This window comes from Natator depressus, chromosome 1, assembly GCF_965152275.1.
Source record: "Natator depressus isolate rNatDep1 chromosome 1, rNatDep2.hap1, whole genome shotgun sequence".
NCBI classification, from domain to species: Eukaryota; Metazoa; Chordata; order Testudines; family Cheloniidae; genus Natator; species Natator depressus.
The window spans coordinates 324,393,261-324,411,097 of NC_134234.1; the positions used below are offsets into that span (position 1 = coordinate 324,393,261).

The window sequence follows — 17,837 nt, forward strand, 5'->3', positions numbered from 1 at the left end:
ACTTGAATTGCTATGGGGAAGCTCAGAGCACATGTGCATGGCATACAGAGTCACTCCTGAGATTGAGAACATAACTGATTTCATTTTAACCTTGTAGCAGTTAGTTAAAAGAAAACAGTCCTTTGAGATTCTTTTATCATTCACCAAGACCTCATCTTATTGTGAACATCTGCCACATAAAGGACAGCTGAACATAACTTCAAAGGATGAAACCTTCCTGAAGCATTGTTAAGAGGAGATCGTTTAAGTTTAACAGAGGGTGCTTTCGCTCATAGGTACGCTGTGCTGCTCCAGTATTCTTCTGGTCTGTAGGAGTCCGGAATGAAATCTATGGATAGAGAACAGAGATGACTTTGACAGTATATATCTTTGAATTAAAAGAATAAAACCTCAATAATGTTTATTGAATTGAATGATCTGTGGGGAAACAAAATGTTCAAAGTAGTACGTGTTGGCATGTTGCATATGCTTTCTTGCTGTGTAACATTTGGATGACAAATGTTTTTTAAATATAATCATTAGACTTTGTTATGCATATGTAGATATCCATTAAATTGTCAGTGGATCTACAACAATAGGTTTTGTTTGAATGTTAAGGGGGGATGTCAGTCAGCATTAATACAGGTTTTTTTCCTCCCCCTCGCCCCATCACATACAGATACTTGTAAGGGGATTTTTGGCAATTACCTTCAAAGATGATATGCAGTACCCAACCTTTCTTTGTAATTGGGGTCATTTGAGACACCGACAATGGAAATGTGCCCAAAAGGGTAGATAACAACAACACATTTGTGGAATGATTGATTGAACTATGAATTCTGTGCAGCCTCATTATGTCAGATAGAAAGAAAGATTTTGAACAAGAAAGTAATTGTAAGAGAGAACATAGGAACTAGAAATTCTGTTACTGAAACGGATCTGAAGTCAATCTAGTCCAGTATTGCATTTTGAATAGTGGCCAGCACCAGTTGCTTCACAGATGGAGTAAAAAAAACCCTAATAGGCAGATGTGGGATAATCTGGCCCTTCACATTAGGTTTCATCCTGATTTCTAATAGAGATTGTCTTAAACTTTGAAGAATAAGGCTTAATATTCCTTCCAAAATTTAATTTTTGTTATCCATATAAATATCCAATCCCTTTTTGAATCTTTAGTTTTTGACCTCAAAGACTGGTGGTGGTGATAGAAATGTAGGGCTGGAGGGGACCTCAGGAGGTCTAGTGTGGCCCTCTGCACTGAGGCAGGATCAAGTATACTTAGATTATCCCTGACAGATATTTCAATAACCTGTTCTTGAAAACCTCTAATGATGGTGATTTCACAACCTCCGTTGGAAGCCTTTTTTAGCACTGAATTATCCTTATGGTTAGAAAGTTTTTTCTTACTATCTAACCTAAATCTCCCTTCCTGTAGATTAAGCTGGTTACTTCTTGTTCAACTCTCCCTGATCATTGAGAACAACTGATCATTGTCCTTTTTATAGCAGCCCTTAACATAAGTCTTCAAATATCAGATTTCTCCTCAGTCTTTTTTTCTCAGGACTAAACAGGCCCATTTTTTTTAACCTTTCCTCACAGGTCAGGTTTTCTAACCCTGCCCCTCCCCACCACCCAAGCCTTTTCAGCAGTCCTACTGCCTAGCCAGTTATTCTCCATTTTGTATTTGTGTGTTCCACGGTCTAATTATCCATTGTGTGAAAGGATTTCCTTTTAATCAGTTTTGAATTTGCTACCGTTTTGAATTTCACTCACTGACCACTCATTCTGGTTTATTTTCTTTATGCCATTCAATATTTTATATACTTCTATTATGATTTTATTTGTCTTTCTAAAGTAAACAGTCCTGTTTTTTCAGTTTCATGAAGAGTTTTCCATGTCCCATATCATCCTCGGAGACCTTCTCTGAATGCCTATTAATTCTGCAATATCCTTTTTGAGGTGATGTGACCAGTAATGCACACAGTATTCAAGAACAGGATGCATCATTGATTAATATAATGGCATTATAATATTTTTACGAGTTATTCTCTGTTCCATTCCTTATGCATCCAGATGTCTTGTCTTTTGCTTCTTAGACTGCATCTGCACATTGAGCAGAAGTCTTCACTGAGTTGTTTATGAAGAAGCCAGAGTTCCTTTCCTAGGTTGATAGCAATTAAGTAAGAACCTTGTAAGGTGTATGTATAGTTTTGTTTTCCTCTTGTATGTATTACTTTGGATTTATCAGCATTGAACTCTATTGGCCTTCATATTGCAATTCATTTAGTTTGGCTAGTTCTCTGAAGTTGATCCCCAGTCCTTTCTAGTTTTGACTAATGAACATGCATAGCTTTGTCATATATACGTTTTGCTGCTTTGCTACTTGCTTCCTTTTCCAGATCATTAATAAGTTATAGTAAACAACACTGGATGTAGTACAGAATCTTGAGGTACCCTGTTAACCTTTTGTCATGATGAATATCAATCATATATAATCCTACCTCTTGTTTTTAGTTTTTGACCCATGGCAATACGCTGGCTCTCACTTGTACCAACTACTTTCTCTAGTAGTCTCTTGTGAGGAACGTAATCCAAAACCTTTTGAAAGTGTAAAGTTTTATCAGCCATTTCTTCTCTATCACTTACTTCACTGATGTGTTCACAGAGCGTTAATAGATTAGTAAGATACAAGTTTCCTGTGGAGAAACTGCTGGTTCGACCTATCATATACTGATCTTTCAGATAGTTTAAAAAAACAGAATAGTAAAATATCATTTAAACCAGTTGTCCAATACAGATGTAAGGCTTGCTGCTCTGCAATTCCTCAGATTCTCCGTCCCCCCACAAGAACTTTTTTAAAATATAGGCACAGTATTTAGAGGTTGCATGTTTTTGTTAGCAGCTCAGTCACTTGATACCTAAGTTCCTTCACAAGCTCAGTTGATTGCTGTTTATAGAATGTGCTGAAAACTTTAATCTGGGAGTGGTTTTCTGCTTCCTGCATGCACTCATTAACATACCACAGCTTTGTCATACCAATTTCTTGCTACAGATCCACACTTAAAAATGTGTGGTGGTATGGCTCTGCAGACAGGTGGCCAAGATCATCATAACTCGGGGTGGGGGAAAGGGGAACAACCACTGTTTCTGGCTTTTGTTTTTGACCGTTTATTAGGCATACAGCATACCTGACTTGTATGCACAGTTTTGGTCATTTTATCAGTTGTGGGGAAATACTCAACTAGTACATCTAGAAAGGCATATATTAAAAGTATGTTAACGTATTTGCCCTGCAGTAGATGTACTTAATATTTTAGGGATTTTTTTAAAAAAAATCACACTGATAGAATGTATTTTGGGAAAAGAATAAGTGTAAACTTATTTTTTTCATAGGTTTTATCTGAGCAACTTTCTATTCTGTATGTTTGCTACTGCTACTATGATACTGCAGGGCTGAACATTGGTGAGAAGGCAGAATTGGAGGTCAGCCATATGTGGTGTATGTTTAAAATGGAATATGATATTAATGATGGCTTGGTTTATTGTAGACTACCTAGCAATGGAAACCAGGGTAGTTGGACTAACAGGAATGATTTAATACAAAGGGTAAAAAGCACAGTTAAATAGAAATATAAAACAAGTCTGTACTCTTTGCTTTAAGAAACTGATCTTGCGCTACTGAGTTCAGTGGGAATATTGCCATTGTTTGTAATAGGAGTGAGATCACACCCTAACAGCATATGGCTAAATAATATACGTTGTAGCATGTCAAAGACATAAAGACTCTATAGAGATGTAGAAAACTCTCCTCAACTTTTAAGTGCAGAATTGACTGAGAAGATGACAAACTGCCACCCTAAATTAGGTGCGAAATAATGCAGGTTATTTGCATGGGTGTTTTCACTGGGGCAATGCATGCAATACTGCCATATTTTAAAATATCTAAGAATGTTCAGTGATTTAGTTGATTGGATTAGCTAAATTTCCTAATACATTTCAAGTCCTGTATAATGTATAGTGATAACTTTCACAGTATAAAAAATTTATGGTTAAGGTTGCATACAACATTTCATTAAACCTGTTTTCACTCACAATTTTTTAAAGAAAGTCATTTGTTTACGTTAATGTTCCTACTTAATCTCAAACCAGAGAGAATGTTTTTGTGACCTCTTGCCAAAGTCTCTGACAACTTTTTAGCCAGCTCTTAGAACCAGTACTGTCCTCATTCTCCTTTACCTGTCAGCTGCCTTTGACACAAGTCAACCATACTTTCCTTCTTAAAATCTTGTCCGTCCTTAGATTCCGGTTCTTTTTCTGTTTCTCTAACTGCTCTTTCAGTTGTCCTTTAGAGGATCCTCCTCCTCCTCTTCTAGCCTCCCCCCCCCCTTCAGCTTTCTGTGGGGGTTTCCCAGGACTCTGTCCCTGGTCCTTCTCTTCTCTCTCTACCCCTTATCTCTGGGTAATCTCACCTGCAAACACAAATTCAACCACCATCTGTATGTGGATGATTCACAGATCTATCTTTACTCCAGTTCTGTCTAAATTACAATCTTGGTCTGTGTCTGACACCCCCGCATGGATGTATTTCCATCAGCTCCAGCTCAACCTGGATAAAACAGAGCTCTTAATCTTACCCCCAACCCTCCCCTCCTTTCTTGATCATTGTGAACAACACCACCATTCTGTCTGTCACTCAGGCCCATAACCTGGGTGTCATCTTTCCATCATACTGGATGTGAAGAACTAGAGAGACAGTCTGTCAGGGCCTTTGTTTAAAATGCTGCAACCAAACAGTTACCTTTTGTGTTTGCTAGTTTAAAGATGCAGACAGCTTTACTGTTTAACCATTTAAAGAAAGATGGTGAACCCACAGCATAGGCTGTTCTGCTCCAGGTGGGCTGTCCCAACCCCATGTGTGTAATATCATATTATTTGAGCTAGCACGGCCTATTGGAGCTGCACCTGTTCCCTAGATGTCCTTGCAACTCACCCACCCAAGGACAAAGGGTGAAGTGGGCTAGTACAGAATCTCAGTACAGGACTCCCACATGGACAGCCTCTCACAGAACCACAGTTAATGTAAGGTAGGAAACTAGTTTTCTCTTCAAGTGACTGTCTACACAGATTCCTCTCTTGGTGACTAACAAGCAGTTACCTGTTTGGAGGTGTTTCAGAGCTTTCCCCTTGCACTTCTACAGTGCCCTAGGGTTAGTAGGTGCTGGCTTCTTACTCCTGTGAACCGTGTGCTTCATGACTTGTGTGGCTATTTATGGGCTGCAGTTGCCATATCCCTAATGATCTAGGACAGTTTAAGAAATCCCTAGAGAAGCTTGCACCTCATTTTTCCTTGCCAAAATAACGATGTAGAAAGACTGTATCAATCTCTTTGACCTGACCTGGTCTGTCCTATCTCCACCTTTTTCCTCCTTAAAGTGTCTCTACTTAAGGGGCAGTTTGTCAGGGCATGTCTTGAGGGGGAAAATGTATGCATCTGGATTATGGTCCCTTAGTTGCTTTCTGTCACAATGTCTTCTACACTGTTTACAAATTATAAACAAATTTGTAGGAAGTATTGAGCCATCTGTCATAGGCTTGGTAATTGTAAGCATATACTGTGCAGGTGAACTTGAACAAATTACTTCAGGTCCTGCTAGAAGATCTTTTCAAACCAGCTCAGCATTTGTATCTCAACCTAGCCTCAATCTTTGTATCTTGCCTTGTGGATAAAACAACTGATCAATTGTACCAAATGGGGTTTGAACATTTTCAGCCACCTTGTATCCTGTAGCTGTTAAGGGTATAGCTATTATAGGGGAAAAATGCACATATTTGTAGAAAGAATGGCAAATCTGCTTGCTCAGTGCCCCAGGAGGGGTCAAAAGATTAACTCTTCCACGTGACCCCACTGTTCTTGCCAAGCTTGGGTGGTCACATATCCGTTCTCTCCTCTTCAAAGTATAAAACTGTTTACATAGGTTGGAAAAAAAAAATCACTTCTCCCCACAAAAAGCTAGAATAACATGTTTGTGGATAATGGAATTAATCTTTCAACCTGGGAAAAAATTGTGGGGTTACAGTGTAGCACCAAAGCAACTGCTATTTCAACCCTTTACAACTTTTTTGATCCTAGTGTATGGGGTACGTGCCCACTAGATTCATCTAAGTACAGTTCCAGTGATCTTAACTGGCCAGCTAAACATCAGCCTACCTGGACCTGTGTGGAGGCCCCAAAGTGTGGCTTCTCTGTCTGCCATAAAAGCCTAAGGGCCCTAGACTGAGGAAATAGATGGCTTACAAATATCGCAAGTTTGTCTGGAAGAGTCTCAAACAGCTAAAAATAACTAAATTGAAATAGTTCAGTGCTTTAATTTTAAGAATGCAGCTATCCAAAATTTCTTGATTTCTAAACCTTAACTATCTAATATTTATGAAATGCCCTTGTAACAATTTGTCTTAATGGACAATTTGTCTTAATCATTCCTTTGATTTTCATAGTTAATTAAATAACTTGGATATTATCTCAAAATACTTCATTAAAAACAGGTTCTCTTAATTCTCAGTTCATCTGTCCTTTGTTATGCTGCATTTTATGGACACTAAATAGGTAAGAGGACAGTTAATATAACCATGTAATTTATTTTGTTTTAATTATATATACAAAAATCCAGATTAAAGTGTTTTTTGTAGGACTGTAGATGCATTACATAACTTATGCAAATTCCACCAACCCTTGAATGATTCTTGAGGCGGTGCTTTAGACTTTTGGGACTCTCTATACAATAAAATATAAGGTTCTTTATTTTGTGCTGAATTTTCATTTTTTAAATTAGATTTACAACGTAATTAGTTAAGTGGAGCAAAGAATTGTCTAACTTGTTTTTCAGGGGAAACCTCTTATGCACTCTAGAATTCCTGAGATCAACATTTAATATTTAATAAATTTCAGTTTTAATGTTAAAATTAGCTACACATTAGCAAAAGGGCATCCTTTAAAAAATGGAAGTTAAATCCTAGTGAAGAAAATAGGAGCATAAACTCTGGCAAACGAAGTGTAAAAATATAATTAGGAAGGCCAAAAAATTTGAACAGCTAGCCAGAGACTCAAAAATAATAGCAAATTTTTTTAAGTACGTCCGAAGCCAGAAGCCTGCTAAACAACCAGTGGGGCTACTGGATGATAGAGATGCTAAAGGACCACTCAAGGATGATAAGGCCATTGCAGAGAAACTAAATCAATTCTTTGCATTGGTCTTCACAGTTCAGGATGTGAGGGAGATTCCCAAACCCGAGCCATTCCTTTTAGGTGACAAATCTGAGAAACTGTCCCAGATTGAGGTGTCATTAGAGGAGGTTTTGGAACAAATTGATACACTAAACAGTTATTCACCTAAGAGTTCTGAAGGAACTCAAATGTGAAATTGCAGAACTACTAACTGTAGTCTGTAACCTATCATTTTAAATCAGCGTCTGTACCAAATGAATGGAGGATAGCTAATGTGACACCAGTTTTTAAAAAGGGCTCCAGAGGTCATCCTGGCAATTACAAGCCCGTTTGCCCGGTATTGAAGTCAGGCTAACTGATTGAAACTATAGTAAAGAACAAAATTATCTGACATGTAGATGAACATAATTTGTTGGGGAATAGTCAACATGTTTTTTGTAAAGGGAAATCATGCCTCACCAGTCGACTAGAATTCTTTGAGGGGGTCAACAAGCATATGGACAAGGGGGATCCAATAGATATAGTGTATTTAGATTTTTCAGAAAGCCTTTGACAAGCCCTCACCAAAGGCTCTAAAGCAAAGTAAGCTGTCATGGGATAAAAGGGGAAAGTCCTCTTATGGATTGGTAATTTTGTTAAAAGATAGGAACCAAAAGATAGGAATAAATGGTCAGTGTCAGAATGAAGAGCAGTAAATAGTGGTGTGCCCCAGGGGTTTGTACTGGGGCCACTTCTATTCAACATATTTATAAATGATCTGGAAAAAAGAGTGAACACTGAAGTCGCAAAATTTTTGTAGATGATACAAAACTACTCAAGATAGTTATGTCCCATGCATACTGCGAAGAGCTACAAAAGGATCTGTCAAAACTAGGTGACCTGGGCAACAAAATAGCCGATGAAATTCAGTGCTGATAAATGCAAAGTAATGCACATTGGAAAACATAATCCCAACTATACATATAAAATGATGGGGTCTAAATTAGCTGTTACCATTCAAGAAGGAGATCTTGGAGTCATTGTGGATAGTTCTCTGAAAACATCCATTCAATGTGCAGCGGCAGTCAAAAAAATGAACAATGTTGGGCATCATTAAGAAAGCGATAGGTAATAAGAAAATATATCGCCTCTATATAAATCCATGGTACACCCACATCTTGAATACTGCGTGCATATGTGGTCGCCCCATCTCCCCCCCCCCCCCCAAAAAAAAAAAAAAAACGGAATTGGAAAAGGTTCAGAAAAGGGCAACAAAAATGATTAGGGATATGGAACGGCTTCTGTATGAGGAGAGATTAATAAGGCTTGGATTTTTCAGCTTGGAAATCAGATGACTAAGGGGGGATATGATAGAGGTGTATAAAATCATGACTGGTGTGGAGAAAGTAAATAAGGAAGTGTTTACTCCTTCTCATAACACACGTACTAGAGGTCACCAAATGAAATTAATAGGCAGCAGGTTTGAAACAAGCAAAAGGAAGTGGTTCTTCACACAACGCACAGTCAACCTGTAGAACAATTTGCCAGAGGATGTGGCAGCCAAGACTATAACAGGGTTCAAAAAAGAACTAGGTAAATTCATGGAGGATAGGTCCATCAATGGCTATTAGCCAGGATGGGCAGGGATGGTGTCTCTCGCCTCTGTTTGTCAGAAGCTGGGAATGGGCAACAGGGAATGGATCATTTGATTACCTTTTCTGTTCATTCCCTCTGGGGCACCTGACATTGGCCACTTTCAGAAGACAGGATACTAGGCTAGATGGACTTTTGGTCTGACCCAGTATGGCCGTTCTTAGGCATTATGTTTACTGAATTTTTAAAAAAATTCAATGGATGTAGTAAATACTACCATTTGATAGTTTAAAAAAATGCCTTTGCTTATCCCCTTAATATAGTTTTAGTTTACCCTTTCAGTGAGAAAATTGGCAGACTTTAAAATCATAATTAGTGTGGTCCCAACAGTAATTTTGTTAAAATATCCGGCTGCAAGTCTGAAATGGTCCTCCTTTGCATTTATAATGTTCTGGTTCACTTTCTTGAATATACTGTTGACTTCACTAAATGCCACTATTTCCATGGAAAAGTACTTGTTGACAAATTCTAACAAGGCAATAATATGAAGCAATGGGTACAACTTCTCATTGTTTAAAAAAATAAAGATGATTTTACATGCAATGTGAATCTTGGGAATTTAAATACTAAGAAATGCTGTGATTTTCTTTGAGAAGATAACCAATTTTCTAGATAAAGGAAAAGTAGTAGACCCTAATCTATGTGGATTTCAGTAAAGCATTTGATACAGTTCTATGTGGGAAGTTAAGTTAAATTGGAGAAGATGGGGATTAAATTAGAACTGAAAGGTGAGTAAGAAACTAGTTTAAAGGGGAGACTATAACTAAGGCTATGTTTGTGTCACGGAGGTCATGGAAGTTACAGAATCCGACTTCCAGAAACCTCCGTGACATTCTCAGGACTCTGGAGCTGACAGTAATGTGGCCCTGGGAGGGTTCCAGCGACAATCGACGGGGGGCCCCCCCTGCAAAGTTCCAGCACAGGTGATAGACTCCTGAGGGGACCCCTCCTCAGGGTTCCAGTTACAGGCGACAGCTTGCCCGGGGGGAGTGGGTCGCCTTGGGCAAGTGGCTGGGATGTCCCGTTTTTCCTTTGGGAAATATGGTCATCCTGCAGCTCCCATGATTTCCCCCACAGCTCCTAGCTGCCACGATGGTGGGGGAAATCATGGAGCCACAGCAGCAAAAGTCACAGACAGATCACAGCTTCTGTGAATTTTTTTTTTTTTTTGTTGCCTGTGACCTGTCCATGACTTTTACTAAAAAAAAAACCATGACAGAATCTTAGCCTTAACTATAACAGGTTATGCTGAAAGGTGAACTGCCAGTCCGGAGAGAGGTTATTAGTAGAGTTCCTTAAGGATTGGTCTTGGGACCAATCTTTATTTAACATTTTCATCCATGACCTTGGCACAAAAAGGGGGCGTTAATAAAATTTGTGGATGACACCTAATTGGTAGGTATTGTTAATATAGGAGGAGAACTGGCATGTTCTACAAGAAGATTTGCATGACCTTGAACACTGGAGAAAGAGACATGGGATGAAATTTAATAGTGCTAAATGCAAGGGACTAACAACAAGAATTTTTGCTTTAAGCTGGGGATTTATAAGTTGGAAGCAACAGAGTAGGAGAAAGACCTGGGTGTATTAGTAGATGACCGGGTGACAGTGAGCCTGTGAAAAAAGGTAATGCAATCCTAGGATGCACCAGGCGAGATATTCCAGTAGGGAAAGGGAAGGTTATTACTGTTGTACAAAGCATTGATGAGACCTCATCTGGAATACTATGTGCAATTTTGGTCTCCCATGTTTAAGAAACAGGTGCAGAGAATGGCTACTAAGATACTCTGAGGAATGGAGAATCTACCTTATGAGAGGAGGCTTACAGAACTTGGCTTGCTGAGCCTAACAGATGCTGAGGAGAGAGATTGCTCTCTTTGTAAATATATCAGAGGGATAAACACCCAGGGAGGGAGAGGAATTATTTACGTTCAGGGCCAATGTTGGCACAAGAACAAATGGTTATATACTGGTTGATGGCCAGTTTATAGGGTTGAAATTAGATCAAGGTTTCTGATCATCAGAGGAATGAACTTCAGGAACAGCCTCCCAAGGGGAGAAGAGAGGGCAAAAAACCAGACTAGTTTCAAGACCGAGCTTGATAAGTTTATGAAGGGGATTGTATGATGAGGTTGTGTACAATGGCATGAGGCCCATTGTTGACCGCTATTGGCAAATATCTCCAGTGGCAGGACACGGGATGCTAGATGGGGAGGGTTCCAAGTTACTACAGAGAATTCTTTCCCAGCTGTCTGGCAGTGGGCATCATTGACCTGCTCAGGGTTTAACCAATTGCCATATTTGGGATTGAGAAGGAATTTCCACCCGATCAGGTTGGCAGAGACCCTGAGGGCTTTTTGCCTTCCTCTACAGTGCGGGGCATGGATTTTAGTAACTCAGCCACAGGTTATGGGTCTATTTCAGGAGTGGGTAGATGAGTTTCCGTGTCCTGCAATGTGCAGGTCAGACTAGATGATGATGATTGTCCCTTCTGGCTTTAATGGCCTATGCTTCCACACTGCAATAAAAGACCTATGGCATGGCTGCGGCTGGCCCAAGTCAGCTGGTTTTGGCTTGCAGGGCTCAGACTGCAGGCCTAAAAATTACAGTGTAGATATTCGGGCTATGGCTGGAGCCTAGGCTCTGAAACCCCGGCTCTGAAACCCCATGATGGGGGTGGGTCTAGGAGACTGAGCTCCGGCCTGAACCCATATGTCTGTTGCAAATTTTAGCCCTGCAGCCCAAGCCCTATGAGCCTATGAACCAGTTGATCCAGACTGAGACTTGGTACCATGGGCTTTTTTTATTGCAGTATAGATGTATCCTATGAGACTTAGCTGGGCAGTAAAGCTTACTTTGTTTGCCAGGTATGCATTACTTTACAGAGTGGAGAAAGCTCTTGTAATAGAAACTTCTGTCTCCTTACTATGGCAGCAGATTTTTGTTTAGATGTGGAAAACTTATTACTAAAACAATGAGACAAATGTGATGTAAGTATACCTGTAGACCACTTTCCTCTGCAGGTAACTAGAGTAGTTTACATGCCTGTTGATCAGTCTTTTCTTGGAAGGTGGAAGTAAAAATTGTCTGTCTTTCAACAGGCTAAAATGACTACCGTGCGAATGCAGTAGAATAAATGGCGTCAAAAGTAACGGATGCTATAGTCTGGTACCAGAAGAAGGTAAGCTTTTTAGTTAAAATGTGGTGTTGGTGCTGGTGGTAGTGGTAAAAGAAAGGAAGGGGGATTTTGGTGGTGGTTGGGTTTTTGTTTTGTCTTTTTTTTTTTTTTCCTCTTGAAGTGTTGATTTGTGTAGTCTCTGGAAATGAGTAGCTCAAACTATTTTTCCAAAAATGCTTGATTAAACGTATGTTAAGAGTACTTGTGGCAATGAAACGTCTATTAAAAAGTTTGTGTTGATTCCTTTTGGGCTGCTTGGGTTTTTTGTTTTTTTTTTTTCTTAAAAGGAAAAATGTGGTTTTGAAGGAAAGTTTTCATTTATTGGTTGTAGACTAAAACATTGGTATATAGGAGAATTTACAGTTTATGTAGTACTTTAAAAAGTATTTGAAATAACACTATTTGAAGGAAAAGCAAACTGCAAGGCTCAAAGTAAAGATTTCGTTTATCTTTTAACTCATCGGTTAATGGCTCTGCTTTCCAGAATATTCAAATTTTAAAAATATTTTTATTTGTACTGATATGTGGTGTGTTTTTTTTTTTTAAATTATCCATTATATATCTACAATTGTGTTTCTAGGATTTGTTAACCTATTCCATTAATGTACATGAAAACTGCTAAATGTTGCTCCATATTTTGGTTTTAAAATCTCAGCAATTTCAAACTGTATCATTCATGACTTAGTCTGCCACGGTTTTTAATATACTTTAGAATTTGAACTGCTTTTCAGTTATAAAGCAGCACGGAGCTAGAATTCATGATTTCAGTGCTCTGATGCTAGGATTTAAACCAGGAAGGACTGTCTTATATAACGCATATTAGTTTAAAAATGTACTATATTTAGTTAGGCTCTAATGAAAAGTTATGGGTTTTTTGAGTGTGTGTGTGGTGGTTTTTTGTTTTGTTTTTTGTTTTGTTTTTTTTGGATTAAAAAAACCCCTCATTTGCTTGTAAATCAGCAACTCTTAATATTTTTTGTTCACTTGGGATAACCTATTGAGAATACACATCTCATTTTTATGAGCAGGGTGACAGCAGTTTACAGTTTCAGTATCATGGTTCACTATCCTACATACAAGATACACAATAATTATTATTTTCATTGCACTATTGTGTTGAACCTTTACAATTGTGGATAACGCAACATTGAAAAGGCAAATCTAAAACCTTGATAACAAATGAGATGCTATTTATAATGTAGTTTTGATTATATTAAAACACATTTAGTTGTAAAATGTTTTCAGAGCATACTAGTGAATGAAGACTACTTCAGTGATCTTCAGTTATCCCTGTCCCCCATTATTTAGGTCTTTGCTAGAAGAAATAAAATATCTAAATTTAAAAGTGCAGGAACCTTTTGTTGTAAGGAAAACTAATGGAAGAATTACTGACAAATAGATTGAAGCTTTAGGTGTGTGTTCTCCTCTCTGGTACTAGTTGCAAGTCTTTTTACAAGTCTGGTGTAAACCTTTGAGTCTGAACATTCTAAGGTACAATTACATACCAACTACCCCCGTATTTAAAATAATATTTTAGGTTGTAAAGTAATTGACTTGAAAGTTTAGATAATATTTTCATTCATTTTCCATGCAACATTAATTCAGTCCTCTTATGGTATGCTTTTTGATAGTCTTTAATTCCATGATCACCCCCTATTTTTTTTCCCACTGCATCCTGGCCATTCGGAGATCAGGACGGATGGTGTTCAGGGAATGATTCAGAATTGTGTTGTGAAACTAGGCTATTTATAGGATCCCTGCCTCATTTGCTCTAGAAGTTGGAAGATATATAAGGAATGAGGTAAGGAACTGCTGAAAGAGAGGATGGTCTTGTGGTTAAGACAGGTGAATGGCACACAGGGATACTTTATTTTCATGTTAATATTGTGTTCCTGGGCCCGCTGTGAGAAAGTGGTGAGTCCTCGCAACTGCAACTAAAGTCAGTGGAAGTGGTGCCTGCTCAGCTTCTCTGGTGGTAAAATAGCTGATCAAATGAGAACAGGGGTGGAAATCAGGAGGAAGCCCTGACATGGCCAAATTGAGAGGTTTGCCTGATGCTATCTATAAAATGGGGAGAATAATACTTTTATCTCACTGGGGAGATAAATTCATTAATATGTGAATGCCCTAGAAAAGACAACAAGGAAATACTTCTGTATTCAGTCCAAAATCCTGGATAACTTGCATTAAATAAAGTAGGGACTGCACACTGAATGATGAAGATAAAAACAACCATTGAATAGATGTCTCATTCCCTATGTTGAATATTTTCAAGTGCTTGACTTTGCAACATAAAATATATTAAATAACCATTTTTACTGTAGTTTATTTCCTAGCCTGTACTTAAAAAGGGAAAAATTATATTCTGTGCAACAATAACATCTCCCCCTCTCCCTCCCCCATGCATCATCTTCAAGCTTTAAACCCTGAAGCTTCCTTCAGCATGGAATTCTGCCAAGTGAAATACAGGACCTGCTGCAGAAAGCTGTTATCCCGGGGGGGAAATGGGCCGCTGGGGCCATGAGCTTTGCTTGTTCTGGGGAGTGGTGTCAGGGAGTTTCATAGACTATCAGGGTTGTAAGGGACCTCAGGAGGTCATCTAGTCCAACCCCCTGCTCAAAGCAGGACCGATCCCTGACTAAATCATCCGAGCCAGGGCTTTGTCAAGCCTGACCTTCAAAACTTCTAAGGAAGGAGATTCCACCACCTCCCTAGGTAACGCATTCCAGTGTTTCACCACTCTCGTTGTGAAAGAGTTTTTCCTAATATCCAACCTAAATCTCCCCCACTGCAACTTGAGACAATTACTCCTTGTTCTGTCATCTGTTTGCCTGCCTGTTTTTCTTCTTCCCCAGAAGATGGCGGGGTAAGGGGGAACTCCTGCTCCATGTGGTACTCTAGAGAGGAGAGGGGATCAATAGGGCCATGCCTTGGGTCTTGTGCCTTGTTTAGGGGCACCTGGCTTACCTTCCTTTTTCCTCTATACTGAGAGGCAGGGGTAAGCTTCTTCCTCATATGGTGCTCCTAGAAGGAGAGGTGCAGGACTTAATTTGTGCCAAGGCTGAGCCCCGACACCTCTAGGTTTGGCAATTCATAGCACTGGCACCACTTGCCACATCGGTTATGAAAGTACAAAAATGCTTGAGCCCCGGCACCTCTTCCATTACAAATTAAGCCGCTGGAGAGATGGGCTTTTGGGTCTGGGTAGGAAAAAGAGTTGCGGGGGAGAAACATGAACCAGCTCTTTCCTCCCTACCCCTGGAAACACTGTTTGATCTTGGTGTTCCCAATGTAACATGTGTTGTGCTGTCGTTACTTTGATAATGGCATGGGACCATGTTCATGTTCAGTTGTTTTGGCATGGTGCCAAATTTTGCTAATGTCATAACAGATAGAAGGGAAGTGGCAATTCTAACAGTTTAAAACTTGAATGGAATTTCATGGATGAAGACAAGGCCCTTTTTTGACACCCCCCCCCCCCAAGATTCTTCTCCTAGCTGAATTTCAAAGGCCTTCTGTAGAGAAAAGAGATGTTCAGAGCTTTGCAAAAATGAAATATTTTGTGACCTTTTTTTAAATGGAAAGAATTAGGCAACCTAAATATGAAGGGTATGGTTTATTAATTTAAACCAAAAAGCTTTCAAAGGAATACAAAACTATTCAGATGCCTAGTGTAGCCTGCAGAGGCCCAGAGGCCTGTCACTCTGGATATCTCTCTCTGCTCCAGGACCAGTCACAGGAGTCAGTCTCCTTCCTACAGCTCTCCCTCCAACGTATCTCTTTCAGCCCTTTATAGCAGGGGTGGGCAAACTTTTTGGCCCAAGGGCCACATCAGGGTTGCGAAACTCTATGGAGGGCCGGGTAGGGAAGGCTGTGCCTCCCCAAACAGCCTGGCCCCTTCCCCCTCCCACTTCCCACCCCCCTTTGCCCCTTTGTCACCTGATCGCCCCCTCCCAGGACCACCCCTGCTCCGGGGGAGGGGGGACAGCAGGGGAAGGGCCAGGGGCTAGCCTCCCTGGCCAGGAGCTCAAGGACTGAGCAGGATGGTCCCGTGGGCCGGATGTCGCCTGAAGGCCATAGTTTGCCCACATCTGCTTTATAGGCATCACTGACCCCTTCTCAAGTGGGCCTGATAATTGAACAGGGTTGCTGACTCCATGCCCCTGGCCCTTAAAGGAGTAAGCTACCCTGTTAGTGTCACTACCAATTGTCTGTATTGCCTCTGAGCCCTGCAAACACTTATGACTAACTTTTACTCATATGATCAGTCCTATTGGCAGAAATTGAGCTGCTCAGATTATTAAAGTTATTTTTGTGCTTAAGTGTTCTAAAATTCATACCCTCTATATTGTTACAATAAATGTACTGTGTTTTGGGAGAATGCATGTGAGCTCTTGTCTGTAGTAGTGTTCTGGAAAAGTATCATAACATGATCTGTTATGGTGACTAAGTCAGAATTTCCTTACTCTTAAGAATTTTAAGACTGATCCACACTACTTGAGGTTTATAAAATATTTATAGTGGGAGCTTACAGTTCATGTTCAAATTTAATTGATGATCTGTTTTTCATATATTCCCCTTTTCTGAAATATTTATCTTTTAATAGTGATTTCATTGCTTTGCTTCTGCTCAAAAGTGACTTTTTCAGAAAGTTTCTTCAAAATTAGTTCAGCTGATTTTGAACTTTGAATGTATATGCACGAGGAGACTTAATCATTTTTTCTTTTTTAAGATGGAAGTTAAAGCAAAAATGCCTGAAGGAAGTTTGATCAGGAGAGTTGGCATGGATGCAACTTTGAAAACAAATGCTTTTGCTTTGGGGAGGAGGGGAAACCATTAGTTTTACTTAAGAGAACCCTTTCAAAATTGTATATGTAGCTTGTCAGAACATGTCCGTAGGTCTACATGTGTATACTAATACACTGAACTCACATACCACAACTTGAATAGATGAGTAGCTGCACAGAAACATTTCCTCTTGAAAAGTCCTGAGAAACTTGACAAACACTGTCAATTTATTTTAAACTAGGGTGGATGAAAATCAATGACATTTAAAAAAAAAAAAATCCAATTTTTTTATTTAAATCGGATTTTTCCTCAAAGCATTTTATCAAAAAAATAGATCTAAAGAGTTTTTAATTAAGATGCATCATAGCTCAAAGATACCTCCTCATGGAATAGGGATTATAAATTCTAATTCTATAGTATGAGACAATATATTCATGTAATGTTTAAGAAACATTTTTTGTAAATGAGTTCATGGATTAGGGACCCAATTTTATGGGGTTCCAGGGGCTTCCGTATAGATTATTTTGGTTAATCTTTCTATCTATCCAAAGGGGCTCAGTCTAGAAGATACCATCAGAGATGCTTAGTTTTGCAGTTCTCAAAGTGTGGATTTGTGTCTCCAAGATAATATGCTTGTTAATTGAAAAAACATTTTTGCTGTTAACAAATAATATATATATATAGAGGTGAGAAATAACAGACCTCAACCCTATTATTCCTCTGCAAATTTGTGTACACAGAGTCAATCCCTTACCTCTCTAAAAGTGCAAAGTTTCAAAAAGTTCAATGAATAGAAGATTGTTGGGGGCAGAATAGATCTGGACAAGGAGAAGTCTGAAGATAACTGTGAGAAGGGAAGGACAGGCAGTAGAAACAAAAGTGAAACTGTTAAGAGCAACATATTCTAGAAGTCTTGAGGTCTTTCTGAGTGTAGCCTTCATTGATTTGAGATCTACCGTACCATCCTCTCACTAGAAGGGAAAACCTATAATGGCAGCAGGGTGTAAAAGAGACCCAGTTTGGGAATATTTTAATGAA

At 39.2% G+C, this 17,837-nt stretch overlaps 1 protein-coding gene across 3 annotated transcripts in view; it reads left to right on the forward strand.

Annotated features, from left to right (window-relative positions):
* PHTF2 (putative homeodomain transcription factor 2) overlaps nt 1-17,837 on the forward strand; it is a 183,031-nt gene that overhangs the window by 14,093 nt on the left and 151,101 nt on the right. For all 3 annotated transcript variants that reach the window (XM_074942549.1, XM_074942548.1, XM_074942546.1), the window contains exon 2: nt 11,935-12,014. In XM_074942549.1, coding sequence (XP_074798650.1) covers nt 11,970-12,014 — 45 coding nt within the window. In that variant the 5' untranslated portion in view covers nt 11,935-11,969. The remainder of the gene's footprint in view (nt 1-11,934; nt 12,015-17,837) is intronic.